This window comes from Quercus robur, chromosome 9, assembly GCF_932294415.1.
Source record: "Quercus robur chromosome 9, dhQueRobu3.1, whole genome shotgun sequence".
Classification (NCBI taxonomy): Eukaryota; Viridiplantae; Streptophyta; class Magnoliopsida; order Fagales; family Fagaceae; genus Quercus; species Quercus robur.
Window position 1 is genome coordinate 45,415,971 of NC_065542.1, and position 24,659 is coordinate 45,440,629.

General features: G+C 33.7%; 1 protein-coding gene across 1 annotated transcript; it reads left to right on the forward strand.

Annotated features, from left to right (window-relative positions):
- The first annotated feature begins 8,736 nt into the window (after positions 1–8,736).
- Positions 8,737–24,396, forward strand: LOC126701093 (receptor-like protein 6). Its single transcript, XM_050399231.1, has 2 exons — positions 8,737–11,284; positions 24,053–24,396. The coding sequence occupies exons 1-2, from the start codon at positions 8,737–8,739 to the stop codon at positions 24,250–24,252; spliced, it is 2,748 nt and encodes a 915-aa protein (XP_050255188.1). The 3' UTR covers positions 24,253–24,396.
- Positions 24,397–24,659: the final 263 nt, after the last annotated feature.

Sequence of the window (24,659 nt, forward strand, 5' to 3'; positions counted from 1 at the left end):
AAGTTACTGGTACAATGCATGGATAATGTTGTAACATTTTATATAAGATGGTTTTAGAGAATGTTGTATATGTATTATAGCATAATCTTTATAGAACTTTATTAGTAATGAGTTCATCATAAAATGCAACAATTATAAATTGAACATACATATCCATTATAATTATTTAAATAAAGTAATGAGAAATAATAAATAAATTAAATAAATAAATAAAACAACTTTGGAGGAATATTGTAGAATAAAAGTTGATATAGAATGTGTCTTTGTATTTGTCTTTCTCCTTAATTCTAAAACAAAATACGCATCTCAAACACCCACAGTCAATTACATCATTTACAAAACCCACAAATATACAACGTTTGACCTTAACATCAAAATCCTAATTGTCGTTGTTACTCAATATAAAAATGCAAGCCCCCTTCCTTGATTGTAGCCAACTCATTCAAGTTAGGATTAGATGAGATAATAATGTTAGAGCTAGATAGGTGTCGTCAAAATATTGAAGGTAAATGACATCGTTTTTGGTCTGTGTATTTGACATGGGATGGCATAAAGGGCTATGAGTAGGTATATGTAAAGGGGTAGAAGTGCAAGAGGTGAAAATGGTGAATTAAAATTCAAAGAGTTTTGTGTGTATGTGTGAGGGATGAAAAGTCTTACAACATTGAATCAAAGGATACAAAGAATACTTATTTTTTAATTAGAAAAGTTTTGAAACATTGAAACAAATGAAACAAAAATTCAATATTTAATTTGTTCTTATCTTTGATGTGACACTTGAGCATATTTCAATTTTCTTTATATAAAATGGGTCACTTAGCAAAACCTCATACTTTCTCACTTAAGGTCTCTGCTTATATATATATATATTGATTGATTATTAAAGGATATTTTTATTTTTATTTACCAAAATGATATTTTCATTTTTTTCAGTAGGCATGAAACATGCTTATCTATATCAGTCACAATATCATGCAATTTTCAAATTTGTAAACACATATAGTATGATCAAATAATACAGCACTCTTATTGTCTTTCTGATTTGTTTATAAAATAGAATGCTTAATATTACAATTTTTTAGAAGTAAAATCATTGAAATATTGGAGGAAACTAACAAAATTGACTACACATAATGCCAGAACTCAACTAGTTGTAATAATATTGAAAAACCTAAATGGTATGTGCTGGGTCCAGTTTTAATTGAAATCAAAAACCACAAATGACCGACCATACTCACATAGTCCTTGTCCAATAGGCAAGAGGAATTTAAACCCAATGAATCACCGCCTATCTCTTCTAATTTTAGGCAATACTACTTACTTTACTAGTCTGTTTGCTACTAGGAAATCAAAATCCTTATATATACAAGCGTCCCACTATGTACGCACATTTTCTATTACAACCACACATTGTCTATGCCTCTTACACTAAGAGACTGAAAGAGCGTTGCAATAGTTATTGTTTATTACTCATTACACTAAGAGAATGAAAGAGAGAGTTGTAGTAGTTATTAAAGGGTAGGCTTGTTCTTTGCAAGATAGAACAATGGTGAGGCAAGATAGAACAATGGTGAGGGAAAGTAAGTACCAATGTGGCCTCAGTAGCCACAACTTTAGTATTTGCAACAACTCTATTAATAGCAATACTGCCAATAATAACACTAATGCAGCAGGATGTATCAAAAATTTTGGTGTTTATTTACATAATAATGTTAATGAAGTTGTTGGCAACGTCAAGAACAACAATAATGTTCAACGCAACGCAGTTGATCAGAAAAAGAAAGGTATATATAATGTCAAAAAACTGCTTTTCGTTTTAGTTTATAGAAAGTAAAAAAACAAAAAAATGTTTGTGTTTTCTTTTTTATGCAACTAAAAACATTGTGTCAGTATGTTGTTTTCTGAAAAGAAGTTAGCATTGGTTATATGAATTATTAGAGCATTTGCAACAGTGGAGCTAAAAAGCTATAATGCTATTTTAGCTCCACCAATATACCAAAAAAGCCTTGCAGCAGTGGAGGCAAAGGTATAATTTTTAGCTGATTTGCTACAGTGTGCACTGTAGCAAACATCTAAAAAAAAAAAAAAATTTATTCAACTTCCGATTAAAATAATCCTTAACTTACTTTATTTTTTTTTCATTTATTTTATTCTATCTCACCGTGCTCTCTCTCATCATCTCCCTCAAACTCAGTTCTCTCATCAAACTCTCATCTCTCTCATCTCCCAACCCACGCCGTCACCGTTGCCGTCCCAGCCCACACCTTCTGTCAAGCTCTCATCTCTCTCATCTCTCAAGCCCCCGCCCAACGCCGACCCAAGCCTCGCCCAGCGCCGACAACCCAAGCCCCCTCCCAGTGCCGACCCAAGCCCCTGCCCAGCGCCGACGACCCAAGCCCCGCCCAGCGCCAACGACCCAAGCCCCTGCCCAGCGCAGACCCAAGCCCCTGCCCAGCGCCGAGTGATCTCTTCGTTCTCCGCCCCTATCTCTCTGCTATCTCTCTGATTGGGTTTTATGTTGATGGGTTCTATTTTTATTTTGATGAATGGGTTTTGATTTTGTTGATGGTTGATGAATGGGGTTTGTTGATGGTGGCTGGGTTTCTCTAGTTTCGTGGTGGCTTTTGGCTAATTTGATTGTTGATGATGGGTTCTATTTCTATTTGGATGAATGGGTTTTGATTTTGTTGATGGTTGATGAATGGTGACTAGGTTTCTCTGGTTGATGAATGGTGGTGGCGGTGGTGGTGGTGGAGTTGTGGTGGTGGTTGTGGGTGTGGTCGTGGCTATGGCTGATGGTAGAGGTGGTTGTGGTTGGTGCTGTGTATGTTTTTTGGGTAGTGGGTTATATTATTTTATTGTATAGGATATATTATTTTATTGTGAGGTTTATATTATTTTATTGTGTTGAAAGCTAAAATAGATCACCTGCTGCAGCATGTGTGCATGTAAAATAGATAAAGGAACTTTTGGTGGAGCTAAAAAGCTAAATTTTTAGCTCCACTGCTGTGAATGCTCTTAATTAGCTGTTTGTAATGTACAAATTATTTTTAATTGGTTTGAAGCAACTTGAAAAACACAATTGAAAAAGAAATTTTATAGAAATTTGTGCCTACCAAAACCTAGATTGGTAGTCATGCACAAAAGTATTTTCTGAGACAATGTGCAATTAATAAAATGTAACGTAGACCGAATATGTTTAACATGACTCTACAAAATGAAGCTTTTGTATTGGATATTCCACCACTTGCTCAAATTCCACCCACAGTGTGTGATGCTCTGAATTATTGTCAAAATTCCTTCCATTTGGTAATTGAAAATTTGATTACCATGGATTGAATCTAATATTTGTAGTTTATTTCTATTTGTTGACATTTATGGGTTGTGTTAGGGTCATATTTTTTATGTAATTGACTAATCCTTCAACAAAACGTACTTTACTTGTAATTGGGTAGGTCTAATAATACGTACTTTACTTGTAATTGGGTAGGTCTAAGTTGGGTTTAATGTATCAAAAAATATGTTATTCATACATATCAAGTGGTATCATTAAAGACATGAAATTTGATCCAAGAAACAAGTGAAGAAAAGTCATTTCATTAAAGCTCGACACAAGCTCGATCTGTCAAGAACTACGATTTCAGAATTCTTAAATTTGAAATTCGGCCCATGATGACTTAAATTATTAGGGTTTCTCTCTCTACAACCTTAGTCATATATAAAACTTATTTTAAAAGTCATATACTCTATGTGAAGCTACTACGTTTGTACTCCTTAGGGTTTTGTAACGAAGTGCTTCCTAATCTTCATTATTTATGAAGTGAAGAATTTTGTAGCCAACAACAATCATTCACATTGCTGGAGTTAGTCACGTACTAAGATCCGTGCAAAGGATTTAGTCACAGATTGGAGATTTGTGCAAAGCAAAGAAGTCTACTACAAGATCAAATTCCATTGGGTATTGAAGCGAAGGTTCAATTGTAGGTTAGTATTTTGGGATAATCCAGGGTAGTGGTAAGATTCCTCATACTTGTAAACGCTTGATTATTGATTAGTGGATTCTTGGGAGTGATGACCTTAAATTCACCCAGTAGAATTTTTGTCTTGCAAGAGATTTTCCCCATTCGTCAACAAATCACCGACTTATTTATTTTCCACTACATATTAGTTATTTGGTTATTTGTTGGTACCTCCACGATTTGCATGTAATCTAACCTAATTAATCAACTTGGATAATTGAGAGCTTATTACTTTGGAGCTTTTGACTTTTGCAAGATTCAAGATTGATAAGTTAATCATGCCTCTAAATTCATATTTTATAGATTTTGGTTGTGAAGTTTGTACTTGCTTGGAGTCAAACTTTTTCCTATTTTGAACTGTTATTTTTATAATATTTTGATCAATTATGCACTTTATTTTTAAGAGAATGTAAGATAACCGTATCATTCTCTAATATTTTAAGGCTCTGCTTCAATTATATTGTTCAATAAAGAGCTCTAAAAATTCAACATAGAAGGCAATGTGTCAATGACAATTACTATTCAAAGTCGAATGCACATAGAAGGTTGTTAATATTAGTTGCTTGTATTAGGCCATTTGTGTACTTACTTTCTATTTGTTGTGACAAGCTACTTAGAGATTTAAATCTACGTATTTGTGCTTGCTACTTCTAGTTTTCTTTCAATTATTTCTCTACTCTTTCTTAGAGATCATTTTCACATATCACAACTCAGAAAATTACCATGGTTTCGCTTCCATTGCAAGGTCATTATCCCGTCAACCTACACAGAAACTGCTTTCAATAGTTTCAATTTGTAAAGCAGCATTTCAATTTTTTATAAGTGCTGCACTATAGCGTAAAAGAGCCTACAAGATGAAACAGAGTCCTCTATTGAGGCTTTCTGAAAAATTATCTTAATCTCCTTTATTAATTAATAATTAATTATCTTAAACCGCCTAAATGATTACAATATAAATTAGTTAATCATAGCCATAATAAACAGAAATTTCAATAAACAAACACAAGAACCAGGTGAAAGTAAAAGTAAACGTTTTTCTTTAATCTTCTTGCGCTAACCAACAGCCAATTATTTCGTTGGATGACCATCTTCTTCTTTTTGCGTGAAGTTCCTACTTCCTAGTACCAATTGTTTTCTTTGTTTTTGTTAATTATTTTCAACTACAATATGACAATATTCTACAATATCACAGTGCACCATGCCACCCTGCATACTTGACGGAGACAGTTACCTGAAAAGTATAACCCAGAATTCTGAGTCAAAGGACTCTACAAAGAGGGCTACTTTGTCCACCACTCAATCTTGTGTATTCTTGTAAACTTTAGTATGCACCATGAGATGTCTTAGACTCATAGTTCGTCTGTTGGTGTGTTGCCATTGATGACATTTTTCAAAAAACTGGTCTCGTGCAGGCAACAACAATTTACTAGTCACCAATTTATTAGTATTTTATAGCGATTGGATACAGGATGTTATTTCAAAAAAAAAAAAAATTATCTCATTCTTAGTGTTCACTTAATGTTATACCACTTCTCAAAAAAAAAAAAAAAACTTAATGTTATACCAATTATATATATATATATATATATATATATGCAGACTAGTCGCAGATCCACGCAATGAGTAGAAAAAATTTGACTATTTGTTTTTTTGTTAATTGAAAAATGACAATAATAGATAAAACTTATAAATATTAGTCTCAAATCCTTCTAAAATGATGTGATTAGTTTTTAATAAATAATAATTGATATAATATATTAGATTTTTAAATTAAGTTATCTACATTTGTTATTTGAAAGTTTTTAAAATTTTGTAAGTTTTTTCTTTAAGGAAACATATATAATGCATTTTACTTTCAATTATTATATATACGACAAGATATTTTATCAATAATGTAATGTATACTTGAAATTTGTTTCTAGTGCTCCGTACAAATGATGCATCATCTATAAATGGCTTGAATAGAAAGCAAATATAAGTAAATACATCACTCATATTAGGGGAAAAAATACAAGACTTTAATAACATAAGAAAATGTAATTTTATTGAAAACCTACTAACATTATAATGAGAATGTGACATAATTGTTAATGAAGCAACTCCTCTTTCTACACAAATCTCTCCTCCCAAAACATCATCTAAGTGGACCAAATAGACCGAAATACTATATTGATGTGGCTCAATAGAAGCGTAGTAATAATAAATATTACATTTTAGCTTTTAGATATTATATTATATAAATATAAATGTGTTTGTGTGTTATTTTGACTAGAGATAGTAGCATATGTTGTGGAGCAATTTAAGCAGGGAAAAGTTCTTTGTTATCTGTAAGAGAAATTTCTTTGGGTATGTTTGAGGCTTGAACTTTGTGAAAGTGAATTTATATTACCAATGTAATCTCAATGTTTGTTGATGAATGTTCTCCCATCTCCGTGTTTGTATTCTCTATATTTGTTAGTTTTCTCATCATCACCGCCCATTAAAATAGATTAAATGTTGAACCACAAAAATTCTTAAGGGTCTGTTTGGTTGGTGGAGTGGAAAAGTTGGAAAATAGAAAATATTTAATTTTCTCTCATTTGTGTTTGGTTGGGAGGATAGAAGAGTGGAGAGATAAAAAACTTATTTGTTTGGTTAAGAAGAAAAATGAAAGGATAGAAAAGTGAAGTTGGTATAAATTTGCAATTATATTTCCAATAAATAAAACAAAAAGCAACACATTTTTTTAGAGAAAAAATGTGTATGTGCAAACAAAAAAATAACATATTTTTTTTAGCAAAAATAATTGTGTATGTGCAAGTGGGAAAAAAAAAAGAGAGAGAGGCAACTAGGCGTCTTTTTGGTGAGGCTTCAAAAATGTTTTCCTTCCTCCCCACCTCACCAAACACGCTTCAAAAATGTTTTCCCTCCCATTTTCACTCCAAAAATTTCCATCCTCCCTAAAATCTACTCTACCAAACACACCCTTAATGTCTCTCTTTGCGTGATTGTGACTATTTTTCTTTGTTCTTTTTTTTTTTTTCTTTTGGGGTAAACACTTTCCCAATTTTATAATAATTTTCACAACGATCTTGTGCAAGAGTGAAAGCCCTATCCCACAACAAAGGACAAAGTTTAGCTACAAAATTTATTGTAGTTTAAGGCTACAATCTTACTCTATCATTTTAATGGAGGTGAATTTTGACAAATCCACCATTAGATTACTTCTTCTTATATCTTTCATGCTTGTAAAATTTCTAAAAAATTAAAGATCAAAAGCTATGTAATCAATAAATTGTTTAAATTACAAATTTTTGTAGTTTAAAATTATACATAAAATATAAAAGTATAGATCTTATAGTAAATAATATCTGATTGACACAAAATTTGACATGTGTATTGAAAGCGTAAAAAACATACAATTCAACAGTCATATTTTAAAAATATGTAATAATGTTTATTTTATTGAGTAAAATTGTAGCCCTAAATTACACTGCTACAACTAATTTTATAGCTAAATTTTGTCCCACAACAAAATAGTTGTGTTGTGTCTCCACTGTTAGGTTCTAAGAAATTAGGAACTAATGTATTAGAACTTTAATTTGTATTATGTTGGCAAACCATGATCAAAACATAGAGTCTAGGTTTAGGCTTGCTCAAAGAATGTTTATTTGTGAAATTGGAATCGAGTGATTGCAGAATTTATTGGACTAAATCTGCAAGGTTCGATCGATCGAAAATTAGACTCAATCGATCGAACCACGTGCAGATTTATTTTTCTGCAGAGTTCCAGTTCAGCCCAAACTCTACTTAAACGTATTAGGGTTCAAGTAAAACTCTCCTATATATAAGGGAAACCCTAGAACGTTTTTTGGAGTTGTTTTTAGAGAGATTAGAGTGCCTCTTGTGCCTCTTTTTATTTTTAGGGTTTTGTACCCAAAGGCTCTCTAAAGATTGCTCATATTGCGGTTTGTGTAAATCTCTTGTAAGATCTAGAGGAGTTTTCCTTTACACAAACTTAGGGTTTTCAAGGAGGAGATATTCTCTACACCTTGATGATCAAAACAGTTGCTGCTATTAAAGCTTAAAGAATACACAAGCGGGGGTGCTTGTAGCTGGTGGGAATCCAAGAAAGAAGGAGTCCGTGGATTCGGAGCTTGCACGTGGTCGTGTCAGTAAGTTCTACTGGTTGGTAGCATTAGGAAGTCAAGCGGGGGTGCTTGTAAGTCCTTTTGTATGAACTTCGATTCTTTCTGATAGTGGATTCAAGTTTACCTTGAGGATAGCTAGGTCAAATCCTCTCCAGGTTTTTACCGGTTTGGTTTCCTGGGTGATCATATCGTGTGTTATTTAGTTTCCGTTGCTTTGCATGATTTGATCTTTATTATTGTGATAACCTAGACTTGTTTAATTGGACTAAGTAACAACTTGGCTAATTACCTAGGTTTAATCAATTGTTTAAGGGGTCTAAAAACTATCATCCGCTATAAAAGCACCACCATTCCATTTTCTTATTGCAAAACCTAAACATAAACAACCAAAACATTATGGGGCCAGCACTATATTCGTTCATGCTCTTGAGCTCACCTTTCCTACTCTTATTTTTTCATCTCACACACTCTTCAATGCAACTATGTCACTATGATGAGAGCTCTGCCTTGTTGCAGTTTAAGGAAAGCTTTATCATCAACAAGTCCGCCTCTATTAAGTCACCTTGTATTTATCCCAAGGTTGAATCATGGCAGCTCGAAACACAAAGCAGTTGTTGCTCATGGGCTGGCGTCAGTGTGACCATGATAGTGGTCATGTGATTGGCCTTGATCTTAGTACTAGTTGTCTTTATGGTTCCATCAACTCAAGCAGCAGCCTTTTTCGCCTTGTTCATCTTCGAATGCTAAACCTTGCCAACAATCATTTCAATTACTCTCAAATACCATCTAGAATAGGCAATCTTTCAAGTCTAATATATCTCAACCTCTCCAATTCTTTCTTCTCTGGTCAAATCCCATTTGAAATCTCACAACTATCCCAGTTGTCTTCCCTGGATCTGTCTAACAATTCTTATTCACCTTTTAAACAATTGTTGGAACTCAAAAAGCCCAACTTCAACAGCCTAGTACAACTTGATCTCACCATGGTAATCATATCTTCCCCACTTCCCAACGTTTTGGCAAATATGTCTTCCTTGACATTTCTAAGTCTCCCTTTTTGCGGGTTGCTTGGGAATTTTCCAACAGGTATATTCCAGCTACCAAACTTACAGCTTCTTAAATTATCATACAATCCGGATCTCATTGGTTATTTGCCAAACTTTTACTGGAGCAGTCCCCTTAAGTATTTTAGTGTCTTGAACACGGGATTTTTTGGAGAGATACCTACCTCAATAGGAAACCTTGAGTCCTTGGAATATTTGAATCTCAGAGATTGCAATTTCTCAGGTTTGATACCACCATCTCTAGGTAATCTTTCCAAGCTCACTATTCTAGATCTTTCGGACAATCCTTTTAGGGGACAATTACCATCTTCCTTTGCAAACCTCAACCATTTGACTACTCTTGGGCTTTCCTTCATCAATTTGAGTAGTGAAACCTTTCCTTGGCTCAATAAGAATTTAAAAATTACTCATTTGTATCTTCGAAGCAACAATTTAAGAGGAGAAATCCCACCTTCTTTGTCCAATTGGACCCAACTGTCCATTTTAGAGCTAAGCTCTAATCAATTGACTGGCTCAATCCCACTCTGGCTTATGAACCTCACCAAATTAACTCAATTGAGCCTTGCATCAAATAATTTGCAAGGTCCAATTCCAAACTCAATATCTGCACTCAAGAATCTTGAATTTCTTGATCTTTATTCAAATAATTTAAGTGGCACAGTGGAGATAAACACGTTATTTATGCTCAAAAATTTAACTGTGCTACGCTTGTCATTCAACAAATTATCAGCGTCAACAAAAACCAATTCCAGTGCTAGTCCACCAAAATCGATCTCTTTGTGGTTGGCTTCATGCAATCTAGGACAGTTCCCAAAATTCTTGCAGGGTCTAGATGGATTGATGTACTTGGATCTAGCCTTCAACAATATTCATGGACAGATACCCCAATGGTTTTGGAAAATAAGTACTCAAACACTACTGTATTTGGATCTTTCTCACAATTTTCTAACTGGTTTTGACCAACCTCCTAGCGTTCTTCCATGGTCTAGTTTACTCGCTTTAAACATGAGTTCCAACAGGCTCAGTGGATCACTTCCAGTTCCACCATTCTCTACTCTACTCTATACAATCTCAGATAATTCACTGAGTGGAGAAATCCCATCATTGATTTGCAATCTAAGCTTGCTTCAGGTTCTTGATTTGTCTGGGAACAATTTAGGTGGCATGATTCCAAGATGTTTGAGTAACTTCAGCAGCTCTTTGTCAATACTAAAGTTAGGAAGAAACAATTTTCATGGCACCATTCCTCAAACATGGACAAGTACAAGCAAATTAAGGATGATTGACTTGGGCCAAAATAAATTGCATGGTCAAGTGCCAAGATCGATGGCGAGGTGTGCACTACTAGAGAGTCTTGATCTTGGAAACAATCAAATCGTTGATGCTTTTCCCTCTTGGTTGGGAGCTCTTCCTGAATTGAAGATTCTCATTTTACGATCTAATAGATTTTATGGTGAAATCAGGAGTCCTAAATTCAATTTTACGTTCCCCAAGTTGCGCATTATTGACATGTCCTTCAATGGCTTTACAGGTAGTCTACCTTCAGAATTCTTCCAGAGATTGAATGCCATGAAAACTATTGAAACAGAACGCTTATTATACATGGAAGCGCAAATGAGTTATTATATTAGGGGATTCGAGTATATGGATAATTTTGAGTACTCAATGACCATGACAAACAAAGGCTTGAGAACACAATACACTAAGATCATAGAATTCTTCATAGCCATTGATTTGTCATGCAACAGATTCGAAGGAGAGATTCCAGACTCCCTTGGGACTCTAAAGGCTCTACATATGCTCAACCTTTCCAACAACATTCTCAACGGTCATATCCCGTTATCCATTGGAAACCTAACTGAGCTTGAATCTTTGGACCTTTCTCAAAACAAGCTCTCAGGAGAGATTCCACAGCAACTAGTACAACTCACTTTCCTTGAATTCTTGAATGTGTCTTATAACAACTTCACAGGATTTATACCGCAAGGAAATCAATTTGATACATTTCCAAGAAGTTCATTTGAAGGGAATCCAGGATTATGCGGAAACCAGTTGTCAAGAAAATGTAAAGGTCCTACAACCTCATTACCACTACCTACACCCTCTAACGATGATCAAAACTCTGCGTCTTCAATTGAATTTGGATGGAAAACTGTTGTAATGGGGTATGGATGTGGTACACTAATTGGAGTTGTTATTGGACACATTGTGTACACCAAGAAACATGATTGGTTTGTAAAGAATTTTGGCATGAGGCATCAAAGAGGGTAAAGCATAAAAGGAGTAGGGGACGCAAAGATTCAATCTTCATTTCACAATGTTCTTTTAGTAATATTAAATTTTATTTCCCCTTTTTTTGTATTTTCTTAAGGTTTTGTAAAAATTACATTTTTAAGGTTATGTTAGGAAAGGGGTACGAGGCATGTATAAGTACTGTATTAATTACTTTTTTTATTGAATTAAAATAGCTTGTATTTTATCATCAGTATATTCATTTGGTTTCATAGAAGATGCAAAAGAAGCAAGCACTCCATGGAAGCTATGCACTTATGCTGTTGTGCTGTGTCCATAGATTATTAATGACTAAGTCTAAGTCCTTCCTTTTGACATTCCACATGTTGGAAGGTGGCAATGTCGATCGTTGCTGTTGATTTAGGTCTTTGCACTAAGCCAAGTTTACTTTACTCTCGGGTCTCACACGCAACGCATTCAATGATCATTGGAAGATATTATCAGAAAAAAATTGTCGTGTGGGCTTTGCAAATCACCATTTTGTCAAAGATGTAATTGGTAATTCTTCTTGGGCGGTTACTTAAATTCTTGTCTAAAGTTAGGTATCTGCCCAAGCTCAGAAAATAGATCGCAGCAAAGGTGAAAATAAGCTGGACACAGAACACACGTTTTTTCTTATTAAAATTAAAAAAATTAAGAGTTTGGTTTTCCAAAGAAATAAAATGGCCCCCAAGGGCCCCAACAAAAATAAATAAATCTAAAAGAACTTTAAAAAATTGTAATATCTTGCAAAAAATAATTATAATGTTACAGATAAATAATTATACAAATTTTATAAAAGACTCTTGTTGATACTTGATGCCCACTTTTGCAACAAATTTCCTAAATGTCCAATTCAACCAAGCCCAGCTTCCTTGTAGGCCCGATTCATATATTTAAATCTATTTTATTTTTTTTCAAGCACAGCCCAAACTCATGCAACATAAGAGAAATTTGAGAGAGTGTAGTTTGAAGAGTATGAGTAGACTCTTTCTGAACCTAGCCCAAACCATGCATGTTGCAAAGTGGGTACGGGACACTTGCAACACCTAAGACTCATGGAAAAGGTTTATTACCCAAACAGAAAATAGTAATTTTCACTCATCTTTTTAAGCAAAGTAGAAATTGAATACAGAATTTCAAATGATCTTGTGTGTGATATATACTTGTGATTTGAGTTCATGTAATTTCATTTGTCCTAAGGTTGGTCCCTCACCCCCCAAACAAATTTAGAGGTCCGTCACCGCCCTAACTCCTAACTAGAAGTCATTATCTATTGACACATTACCTAATTACTAGAAGTCATTAGCTATTGACACATTACCTAATTACTAGAAGTCATTATCTATTGACACCTTATTAGATATGCATGAAGAAGAAAAATCAATTTGATAGACGACCACATTGAGGATTAAAGTAATGATTTTAATTTTGCTAAAGACCGAAAGCAATCAATTTAAACTTCAGTGATTAAAATTGTTTATGAGTTAAATTTTAGGAGCCAACAATATTTTCTTTTTCTTTTTATTTTTAATTAAATAAAAAATGGTAAGGAAAGACATCTAGTCATGACGTTCGTAACAAGGCATGACAATAATAGGCCTTTTACTTAATACAAATATTTTGTACCACTTTTTATGTTCCATTTTATACTCTACTAATTGTGATATACCATGTATTTAATTTCTATTTTAAACTTTAATTATTTTATAATAAAAGTAACAAAAATACATAGTAAGTTATAATTTGTAAAATATAAATTGGAACATAAAAAACGGTATAGGAGATCTGTAGTCGTTTTCGTGAGCAATCAATATCTAATGGACATGTATGGTGAACTGAGGAGGCCGTGAACAAATTGTAACTTTAAGCGACCGAAAGCAATATATAATACATGAGCTGAATCGATCAACATCATTAAGCTTCTTGCGCTATGCAACAAGCCAACAACCAATTTTTCCGTTGGATGACTAACGTCACTAACACATACCTACAGGCCGGCTACAGTGAAATCACTGAATTCTATTCCAGATCACCTATCTACCTACTAACAATAAACGTGAAAGTCTTTTGTTTTATTTGCTTTTGATTTGATCATTATTTTCAACTAGTAAGAGATACATAAAGATCACAATTTTCTATAGTGCCACATGGCACCATGACACCATGCATACTTGACAGAGTACAGTAGAGATATTTAGTATCAAATGATATTACGTCAGTGATATCAAAATTTAATAAATAAGGGAGAAAATTGGCCTCTGCCCTTTTTTTTAAAAAAGAAAATCTAGCATTTACTCCATTTCCAAAACTAATTAGGGAAATGTCCCTATTATAAATTGATTTTTCAAAACGTCACTATAGGGTCCTTAAAACGTTACTATAGGTATGGGGCAATTAAACTTAAAAAAAAAAATAAAAAAAAAAAAAAACACTTGCATGGAACTCGAATTCCAAAACGCCACTATAAGGTCTTAAAACGTCACTATAAGGCTCCTTAAAACGCTACTATAGGGCTCTAAATTTTTTTTTTTTTTTCAATTTGTTATAACTCGATTGTCCAAAAATCGAGTTTTAAACTAAAACTCAATTTTTAGAAAATTGAGTTTCAAAACGGACATTTCCCTAATTAGTTTGGAAAATTGGGCAAAATGCTGGTATGGGGACCAGTTAATTGGGAAGTATTGTTAAAACAGTATTAATTGGGCCTATGGCCCAATCCGAGGATATTAGACCATCCGAGGAGACCCAAATAAGGTCATAAGGGGAATGAAATGGGAGGAGTAGAGACAATATGAGATAGGGCCCAATAACCGTCCGAGGACAAAAACCTTCTCGGCAACATGCATCCGAGGTGAATCTGAATACCTTATCATCGCAAACTTACTTCAGGGTTACATCACAACTAAGGGTAGGACATTGGACTAGGGATAAGAATAAAAAGGTAGATAAATATCTTTAAAGGCTATTACCTCCGCATTAATTCCCTCTCAACCAACTCTCTGGCCATATTAATGTGGAAGTGATGCCTGAACAGTGATAAAGCAGCCTTACAGCTACTGGTTAATGGTTCAAGGAAGTGTTGGATGGGACAGGAAGGAATCCCCCGAATCTAACCTACACGTGTGTGGTAAGGATGACACCAAGATTGCAGTATATAACATGGAAGAATGCACTGAGAGAGGGGATTGGAAAACTCTTGTACAATTTTATTTTGAAGAAAACCATATGAAACAAACAATTTAAGCTATGGCAAAGATAGATTGCTGATGGTACTTGCGTCAAACCGTCTTGAAACGTTAAATCTAATCATTTTCCTTCTAGGATAGATCTAGTTCTTCTGCCAACTCTCTACAAATTTATTGTTTGAGCCGTTAGCATTTGAGCCCAACCCCGTTTTGGGACCAATACATTTTCAGTCCTTACAGCTGGATTTTTTAAAAAAAAAAAGGGCAAAAGCCCATTTTCTCCATAAATAAGAGATATGTTTACAAAAAAATAACTACCCCACTAACAAATAAAAGATGTGTTCGTGGGTAATTATATTTACACACGTTCAGGGACGAACCCAGGGAGCTTGACCCAACCCAAAAAAAATTGTTTTTATTGGTATATTTTGAGTTTTTTTAGTTGGGCCCCTCTTAAAATATTTAAGCCCCTTTCCCTAAGATATTAGCCTATATAGCCCAATCCAACCCAAAAAACCTAAAACACATTACCCATTTCAAGTTTATAACATACGGTTCAAAAAAAAAAATTGTGAGATGCATGTGAGCTGTGATTTGTGAATAAAGTTATAATATTGGCATATTGGGTAATAGGTAAGTGACAGAGATAAAGAGACAAAAAGATGGAGATAAAAAGATAAAGACAAATACATAATAAAATAAAAATATCACTTGCCCATGTTGCTAACTCATACTATAACTAACAATTTTAAATTAGATAAATTTATAATTGAAAACTAGTAAATTTATAAATTGAAAAATATTAAATTTATAATTAATACAATTAGTCTTTTTGCGAGTGATAATATATGTAATTCTTATTTGATTTGTAGATCTTGGGGAAATCAACTACTCTAGTAACCAGAATTTTTTCCGCTTATACTTCGGCCCCCTACTAGCGGCTCCACATGCAATCTAGGGTGGTCATAGGACCACCCTGACTTGCAAAAATATATATATATATATATATATATATACACTTGCCTAAAAATAATTATATGTTAAAATAACCTATTGTGACCACCCTAATAAAAATGTTAAATATCCTGACTTGAAAATTACAAAAATTTAGGTCAATAAAAATAAGAGTAATGTTACATTCACAACATTTTTCACAATAATTTCACAACAAATCCAATATAGTAAGCTGTTATTGATTTTAATTTAGTCCTAATATTGAAATTATTTTTTTATCCACCAATAATAGCTTTTTGCATAAGATTTATTGTAAAAATGTTGTGTACGTATCACTCCAAAATTAATTTCCCCCCCCCCCCCCAAAACATAATCCTTAATCCTTTTTTTAAAAGGCTTAAATTACAACAATAAATATTTGCCCAAATAACAACAAACATAAGCCAAATAAAAACAAGACAAGATCAAACAACAACAAGTGAACAAATTATTTAACAAAAAGCTTACTATAAAACAAAAATATAAAAATTGCTAATCATTTAAATTTGTAACTCATTTAACCTATTCAATAAAAATAGTTCATAATTTCATTTTTCCTTAAAAAAATGGTACAATGAAAAATATTGTGGTTGTGAGTTTCTCCTTAATGGCAATGACAGTTATACTTTTTTTGGCTTTGCAGTCGCAACAATTTTGCTCTCCTTACTCCTTAACAACTCAACTCATAGTTGTAGCTCTCTCTCTCTCTCTCTCTCTCTCTCTCTCTCTCTCTCTCTCTCTTATCATTATAGAATTTTTCACTTAATTTATTACTCTCACTTTAGCATTATCAGTAACCACTTTATCTATTATCAATCCTTTCTTTTTTCTTTTTCTCTTTGTTAGCAGAAAGAAATTTAATAGTCCGTGTATTTATGCGTTTTTTTTTTTTTTTTACGTTGATATATTCAAGTTATCATTTTATTATATTTTGTAGAATTGAAATTTCTTAGTGACCACTATAAAAGAAATTCTTAGAGCCGTCACTACGGCCCCTCTAACTTAAAATCCTAAATTCGTCCCTGCACAAATCTCTCATTTATTGGATTTTGAAGTAGAGTGACCTGGAAGGTATACCCCTGAATTTTGAGTCAAAGGACACAACAAAGATGGCTCATTAATTTGTCCACCATTCTTGCATGCATGTAAACTTAAGTATGCACAGTTCTATATTGGGTGCAAATTAAAAATATAGCCTGTCCCCATGTTTATTGGTTCTGCAGTTTTAAAAACAAAACTTTACCACCAAAAAAAAAAAAAGGTCATTGGTACTTTTTTGCCACAGCCCATGCGACCCTCTAATTCAAATTATGTAATTGGTACATTTTCTTCATTTCTCTTATATTCTTATCACTCTGTCAACGGTAATTTGGCACCACTGGCTTACTTCAAACAATTCAGATGTTGGGCCATGGCATAGTCTTTCAAGATGCAATGCTTAATATTAAAAATAAGATTTTTGTTCTTAGCTTAGTATCAAGATGCAATGCTTAATATTATAACTATGACTTTATTCTTAGCTTAGTACGCATTAATTGTATATTTGATGGAGAAGAAATTAAGGGATACAGAATAACATAACACTTACAGACTTCCCAGGAAGCTCAAAGACGGTTGAGATGCTGGTAAAGGTTTAAGTTATTGTTTCAACTTTTGTTGAAACAATCAAATTAGGCTTTGATGCATGTTCCATGTAAAAACTGAATTTGCTTTTTTTTTTTAATTAAATTAAATTAATTGAATTATGGAGTTTCTATATTTGCTTTTGATTTTAGTTATCCAATCTCTCATTCTCTCCTTGAGATATAGTTTGTAGTTGACTTGCCTAAGTAATTCACCAAACCAAAGTTCTCAGTCTCACTGAGTGTTTGGATCCGGATGAAATACACGTTTTGCGTTTTACATTCTTTTCTTTTTTTTTTTTTTCCTGCACGCATTTAGCACTGTTCATGCACTGTTTAATACTATTCATGCACTGTTTAGCACTGTTCACGGGTTAAAAAATATTAAAAATGGATCCCACGATACTATTTACACATTTAAAAATTATTTTGCTATAGTGTTTTCAGTTTTCAGTTTTCAATTTCAACAAAAATAAGTTGTATCCAAACGGTACCTCCAAACCTTTGAACCGCAACTGAAGAATGTTCTTAGGCAACTCCCTCCCAATATAATAAGAAAGGGTACTGCAAACAAAAGAAGCATATGTGGAAAATAAATGGCTATGCAAGCTCCTACATAAAAATCTCAATGAATATTCTGAAATTTAATGAAACCAGTATTTTACAAAGATATACGTACTTGCCTATAATGATGTGTATTTAAAAACCATAGTTATAAGTTGCAAGATAAATACTATGGAATGATTTCACTGTATTGGTGTATATCTTGGTTTTTGAATAGTGTTCATGATGTTAAGTACTTTTGTAGTATATTTCTTTTCTTTTGATCTATTTTATTTATGTTAACACGTATAGGCTTATGGGGCTTTAAGCCCATTTTCTTTGTCCCGCATAGCACACATACTTGTTTAGTTTAAGGGCTTTAATTTATTATTTTTTCTAACTAAGGAAGAGGTACTTTTGTAGTATATTTCTTTTCATTCAATCTGTCTTATTTATGTTAACATAGTTGTACAGCTTTAAAGGGCTTTAATTTATTATTTTTTCTAACTAACGAAAGGGGTAATCACCTGATCAATCAGGTAAGGTCTCATTTATTTATTTATTTTCAATATTGCAGATTGTATTTGATCTAAATGTATTTTTTTTTTTTTTCCTCCTTTAATTTAGTGAAAACCAAGGAGAGCTCCAAACAATTCCCTCCATGTATATTTTTTATTAGGTTTTAAGACTTTAGGAACTAAATGTATTAGAACTTCACTTTATATATGTTGGCAAACCATGATCAAAACAATGAGTCTAGGTTTTGGCTTGCTCAAAGTTTTTTTGTTATAGTTTGAATCTAGCTGAATGCAGAAACTTACTATGCAAAATAGCAAAGCTCGATCGATTGAAACTAAGACTTGATCGATCGAAAATCGTATCTGCAGAATTTGATTTAGGCCCAAACAGCAGTTCAAGCCCATTAAGAATTAGGGTTTCAGATCTACTTCTCCTAGTATATAAAGGAAACCCTAAGCACGTTTTTATAGAGAGTTTTTTAAAGAGATTAAAGTGCATCTTATGTCTCTTTTGTAGATCTAGGGTTTTCTATCAAAAAGCTCTCTAAGGTCTTTGGAGAGTTGTGTGTTGAATCTTTTGTGAGATCTAAAGGTGTTTATCTTCATACACACACTTAGTGTTGGGTTCTAAGACTTTAGTTTTAAATGTATTAGAACTTCAATTTGTAATGCTGACAAATCATGATCAAAACGTTTAGTCTTGTTTTAGACTTACTCAAAGTATGTGTTTATTGTAAAGTTGGAATCGAATATACTGCAAGATTTACTGTGTAAATCTACCTAACTCGATCGATCGAGAATTAGACTCAATCGATCGAAACTTGTGCAGATTGTTTTTTCTACAGAATTTTCGAACTCATCCCAAACCCGTTTGGCATGTAGAGTTTTATGTTTTTCCTTAAATATAAAAGGGGAAACCCTAGCCACGTTTTGAGGTTGCTCTTTATGCTGTGTGTGTGAATCTCTTGTGAGATCTAGAGGTGTTTGCTTTCATACACACTTAGGGTTTCCAATCTCAAGATTGATGTCGAGAGCTTGGTGATCAATTCAGTTGCTGATTCAGGAGCTTAAAGATATACAAGCAGGAGTGCTTATGCTTGCTGTGAATCCAAGAAAGAAGTAGTTCGTGGACTCAGAGCTGTCATGTAGTCGTGATAGTAAGTTTCCTACTTGAGGTAGTAATAGGATGTTAGTGATCTAAGTCGCTATTGTGTAAACTTCAATTCTTTCATAGTGGATTTGTTTTACCTTGAGGATAGTTGAGTTAAATCCTCCTCAAGTTTTTTACTAGTTTAGTTTTCCTGGATTATCATATCGTGTGTTCTTTATATTTTCGCTACTTTACATTATATGATTATTATTGTTTTAACCTAGATTTGAATGATAAACCTAAGTATTCACTTGGTTAATTAATTAGGTTAAACAATCTAGTTTACAGGGGTCTAAAAACGTACACTTAGGGTTATCAAGATCAAGATTTATGTCAAGAACTTGATGATCTCTTCAGTTGCTGCATAAGGAACTTTAAAAAAGATCTGAAACCTTTGAGTGGAGTCTCAAAGTCACAAGTAGGAGAACTTGTGGTTGCAGTAGATCAAAGAAAAAAGTAGTCCGTGGACTCGGAGCTGTCACGTGGTCATGGTAGTAAGTTTTCTACTCGAGGTAGCAATAGGATGTTAGTGGTCTAAGTTCTATTGTAAAAACTTCAATTCTTTCATAGTGGATCTGTTTTACCTTGAGGATAGCTAGGTTAAATCCTCCACAGGTTTTTTACTGGTTAGGTTTTCCTGGGTTATCATATCGTTGTATTCTTTATATTTCCGCATTATTTACATGATATGATTTTATTGTGTTAACCTAGAACTAAATAATTTATTTAAGTAATCACTTGGCTAAATAACTAGGTTAATTAACTTGTGTTAAGGGGTCTAAAAACGTACATTTTTTGTTTACTATCTTTTAATTCTCTTCTAATAAAGGAGGTCAAATGCATAGCAAATGTTGCAAGAATGACTTGAATTGTTAACACCTAATCGTTTTTTTAATAAATTACAATTTGTCTAAGTATCATTTCATTCATAAAAGATGGTTTTCTTTTGTTTTATATAATCAATTATAGTAAAAATGTAATTTTGTATCAAATGAGATTGAATAACTAATGCATTATATATTAATGATTTTCTTTATATATGTTACATCTATCAGGTATGTTTATGTCATGTACATACATACATATATATATTATGAAAGAGTTTTACTCACATGGCAAGAAATTTTTGGAATAAAACGTGTCAAGAATATTGGATTGAATTGTTCTTCTCAAAAAAAGAATATTGAATTGTATTTTATTTGGTGTAATTGATTTTTTTTATGTATTCATTAGAAAGAATATATGTGTTTGTGAATAATTACAATAACTCAATAAGGTCTTAAAAGTGGTGTAGAAAATTTTGAGTATAACTTTTTGTTTTTTGGTTGATGAATTTAGTTGAAAAAAAATTTAATGAATGCAGCCGTAGAAGTACACGCAGGCTAATGTAATACCTAGTATACTGGTAAAAAACAAACCGATAATATCGTGTTGACTAATCAGTTGTTGTTGCCTGCACGAAAACAGTTTTCATAAATGCCATTAATGGCCGCACCAACTAACTAACACATCTCCTGTTGTAGCCATCTTTGTATGCATGGCATGGTGGCACTATAGAATATTGTGATCTTTATTACCCTATCTCTCTAGTTCAAAATAATGATCAAATCAAAAACAAAGAAAACAAAAAGACTTTAATGTTTCTTAGTAGTAGCTGGCAAGGTGCCATGGAATAATTTTCACACAACAAAATGGTTCCACAAGAGTTGCGTCTCCTCTATGAAAGCTCCACCATTCCATTTTCTTTGTTATACACAGAGTGCTAAACATAGATAACTCGGACATTATGGGGCCAGCAGCACTATATTCCTTAATGTTCTTGAGCTCACCTTTCCTACTCTTATTTTTCCATCTCACTCACTCCTCTTCTATGCAACCATGTCACTATGATAAGAGCTCTGCCTTGTTGCAGTTCAAGGAAAGCTTTATCATCAACAAGTCCGCCTCTATTATATATCCTTGTATTTATCCTAAGACTGAATCATGGCAGCTCGAAGGACGAAGCAGTTGTTGCTCATGGGCTGGCGTAGAGTGTGACCATGATAGTGGTCATGTGATTGGCCTTGATCTTAGTACTAGTTGTCTTTATGGTTCCATCAACTCTAGCAGCAGCCTTTTTCGCCTTGTTCATCTTCGAATGCTAAACCTTGCCAACAATCATTTCAATTACTCTCAAATACCATCTAGAATAGGCAATCTTTCAAGTCTATTATATCTCAACCTCTCCAATTCTTTCTTCTCTGGTCAAATCCCATTTGAAATCTCAAAATTATCCCAGTTGTCTTCCCTTGATCTGTCTTACAATTCTTATTCACCTTTTAAACAATTGTTGGAACTCAAAAAGCCCAACTTCAACAGCCTAGTACAAAACTTAACCAACCTAATACAACTTGATCTCACCATGATAATCATATCTTCCCCATTTCCTAATGTTTTGGCAAATATGTCTTCCTTGACATTTCTCAGGCTTTCTTGTTGTGGGTTGCTTGGAAATTTTCCAACAGGTATGTTCCAGCTACCAAAATTACAGCTTCTTGAATTATCATACAATCCGGATCTCATTGGTTATTTGCCAAACTTTTACTGGAGCGGTCCCATTAAGCATTTTGGAGTCTTGAACACAGGATTTTTTGGAGAAATTCCTACCTCAATAGGAAACCTTGAGTCCTTGGAATATTTGAATCTCAGAGATTGCAATTTCTCAGGTTTGATACCACCATCTCTGGGTAATCTTTCCGAGCTTACTACTCTAGATCTTTCAGATAATTCTCTTATTAAGGGACAGTTACCATCTTCTTTTGCAAACCTCACCCAACTGACTAGGCTAGCACTTTCCTTCATCAATTTGAGTAGTGAGACCTTTCCTTGTCTCAATAAGAATTCAAAAATTACTCATTTGTATCTTAGAAGCAATAATTTAAGGGGAGAAATCCCTCCTTCTTTGGCCAATTGGACCCAACTGTCTGCCTTAGAGCTAAGCTCTAATCAATTGACTGGTTCAATCCCACTCTGGCTTATGAACCTCTCCAAATTAACTCAATTGGGCCTAGCATCAAATAAGTTGCAAGGTCCAATTCCAAGCTCAATATCAAAACTCAAGAATCTTCAATATCTTGATCTTTATTCAAATAATTTGAGTGGCAAAGTGGATCTAAACACGTTATTTATGCTCAAAAATTTAATCTATCTACGCTTGTCATTCAACAAATTATCAGTGTTAACAAAAACCAATTCCAGTACTAGTCCACCAAAATTGATCTCTTTGTGGTTGGCTTCATGCAATCTTGGACAGTTCCCAAAATTCTTGCAGGATCAAGATGCATTGATGTACTTGGATCTAGCCTTCAACAATATTCATGGACAGATACCCCAGTGGTTTTGGAAAGTAAGTACTCAAACACTACTGTATTTGGATCTTGCTCACAATTTTCTAACTGGTTTTGACCAACCTCCTAGCATTCTTCCTTGGTCTAGTTTACTCGCTTTAAACATGAGTTCCAACAGGCTCAGTGGATCACTTCCAGTTCCACCATTCTCTACTCTTCTCTATACAATCTCAGATAATTCACTGAGTGGAGTAATCCCATCATTGATTTGCAATCTAAGTTTGCTTCAGGTTCTTGATTTGTCTGGGAACAATTTAGGTGGCATGATTCCAAGATGTTTGAGTAACTTCAGCAGCTCTTTGTCAATACTAAAGTTAGGAAGAAACAATTTTCATGGCACCATTCCTCAAACATGGACAAGTGCAAGCAAATTAAGGATGATTGACTTGGGCCAAAATAAATTGCATGGTCAACTGCCAAGATCGATGGCAAGGTGTGCACTACTAGAGAGTCTTGATCTTGGAAACAATCAAATCGTTGATACGTTTCCCTCTTGGTTGGGAGCCCTTCCTGAATTGAAAATTCTCATTTTACGATCAAATAGATTCTATGGTGCAATCAGGAATCCTAAATTCAATTTTATGTTCCCCAAGTTGCGCATTATTGACATGTCCTTCAATGGCTTTACAGGCAGTCTACCTTCAGAATTCTTCCAGAGATTGAATGCAATGAAAATTGTTGAAACAGAACGCTTATTATACATGGAAGCGCACGAGTTATTATTTGAGGGGATTCGAGTACATGGATAATTTTGAGTACTCAATGACCATGACAAACAAAGGCTTGAGAACACAATACACTAAGATCATAGAATTCTTCATAGCCATTGATTTGTCGTGCAACACATTCGAAGGAGAGATTCCGGACTCCATTGGGACTCTAAAGGCTCTTCATATGCTCAACCTTTCCAACAACAGTCTTACCAGTCATATCCCATTATCCATTGGAAACCTAACTGAGCTTGAATCTTTGGACCTTTCTCAAAACAAGCTCTCAGAAGAGATTCCACAGCAATTAGCACAACTCACTTTCCTTGCATTCTTTAATGTGTCTTATAATAACTTCACGGGATCAATACCACAAGGAAACCAATTTGAAACATTTCTAAGAAGTTCATTTGAAGGAAATCCAGGATTGTGCGGAAACCAGTTGTCAAGAAAATGTAAAGGTCCTACAACCTCATTACCACTACCTGCACCCTCTAACGATGATCAAAACTCTGCATCTTTAATTGAATTTGGATGGAAAACTGTTGTAATGGGGTATGGATGTGGTACACTAATTGGAGTTGTTATTGGACACATTGTGTACACCAAGAAACATGATTGGTTTGTAAAGAATTTTGGCATGAGGCAACAGAGAAGGTAAAGCATAAAAGGAGCATTAGTACATTTTCTTTCCCCTTTTGTGTATTTTCTTTCCACTTTTTATATAGAAGGTTTTGTAAAATTTACATTTTTAAGGTTTATGTTGGGAAAGGGGTACGAGGCATATAAGTATTCCACTAATTAATTTTTTAAGAATTAAAATACTGTGTGTTTGTCATCGGTATATTCATTTGGTTTCATAGAAGATGCAAAAGAAGCAAGAATTCCATGAAAGCTATGCACTAATGCTGTGTTCATAGATTATTAATTACAAAGTAGCTTGCATGCAGCAAGGAGAAAATAAGCTGGACACTTCTGTTTTTTCAGTTCTTATCAAAATTTAAGAGTTTGGTCTCCCAAAGAAATAAAATGGCCCCCTAAAAAATATCTAAAGGAACTTTAAATATT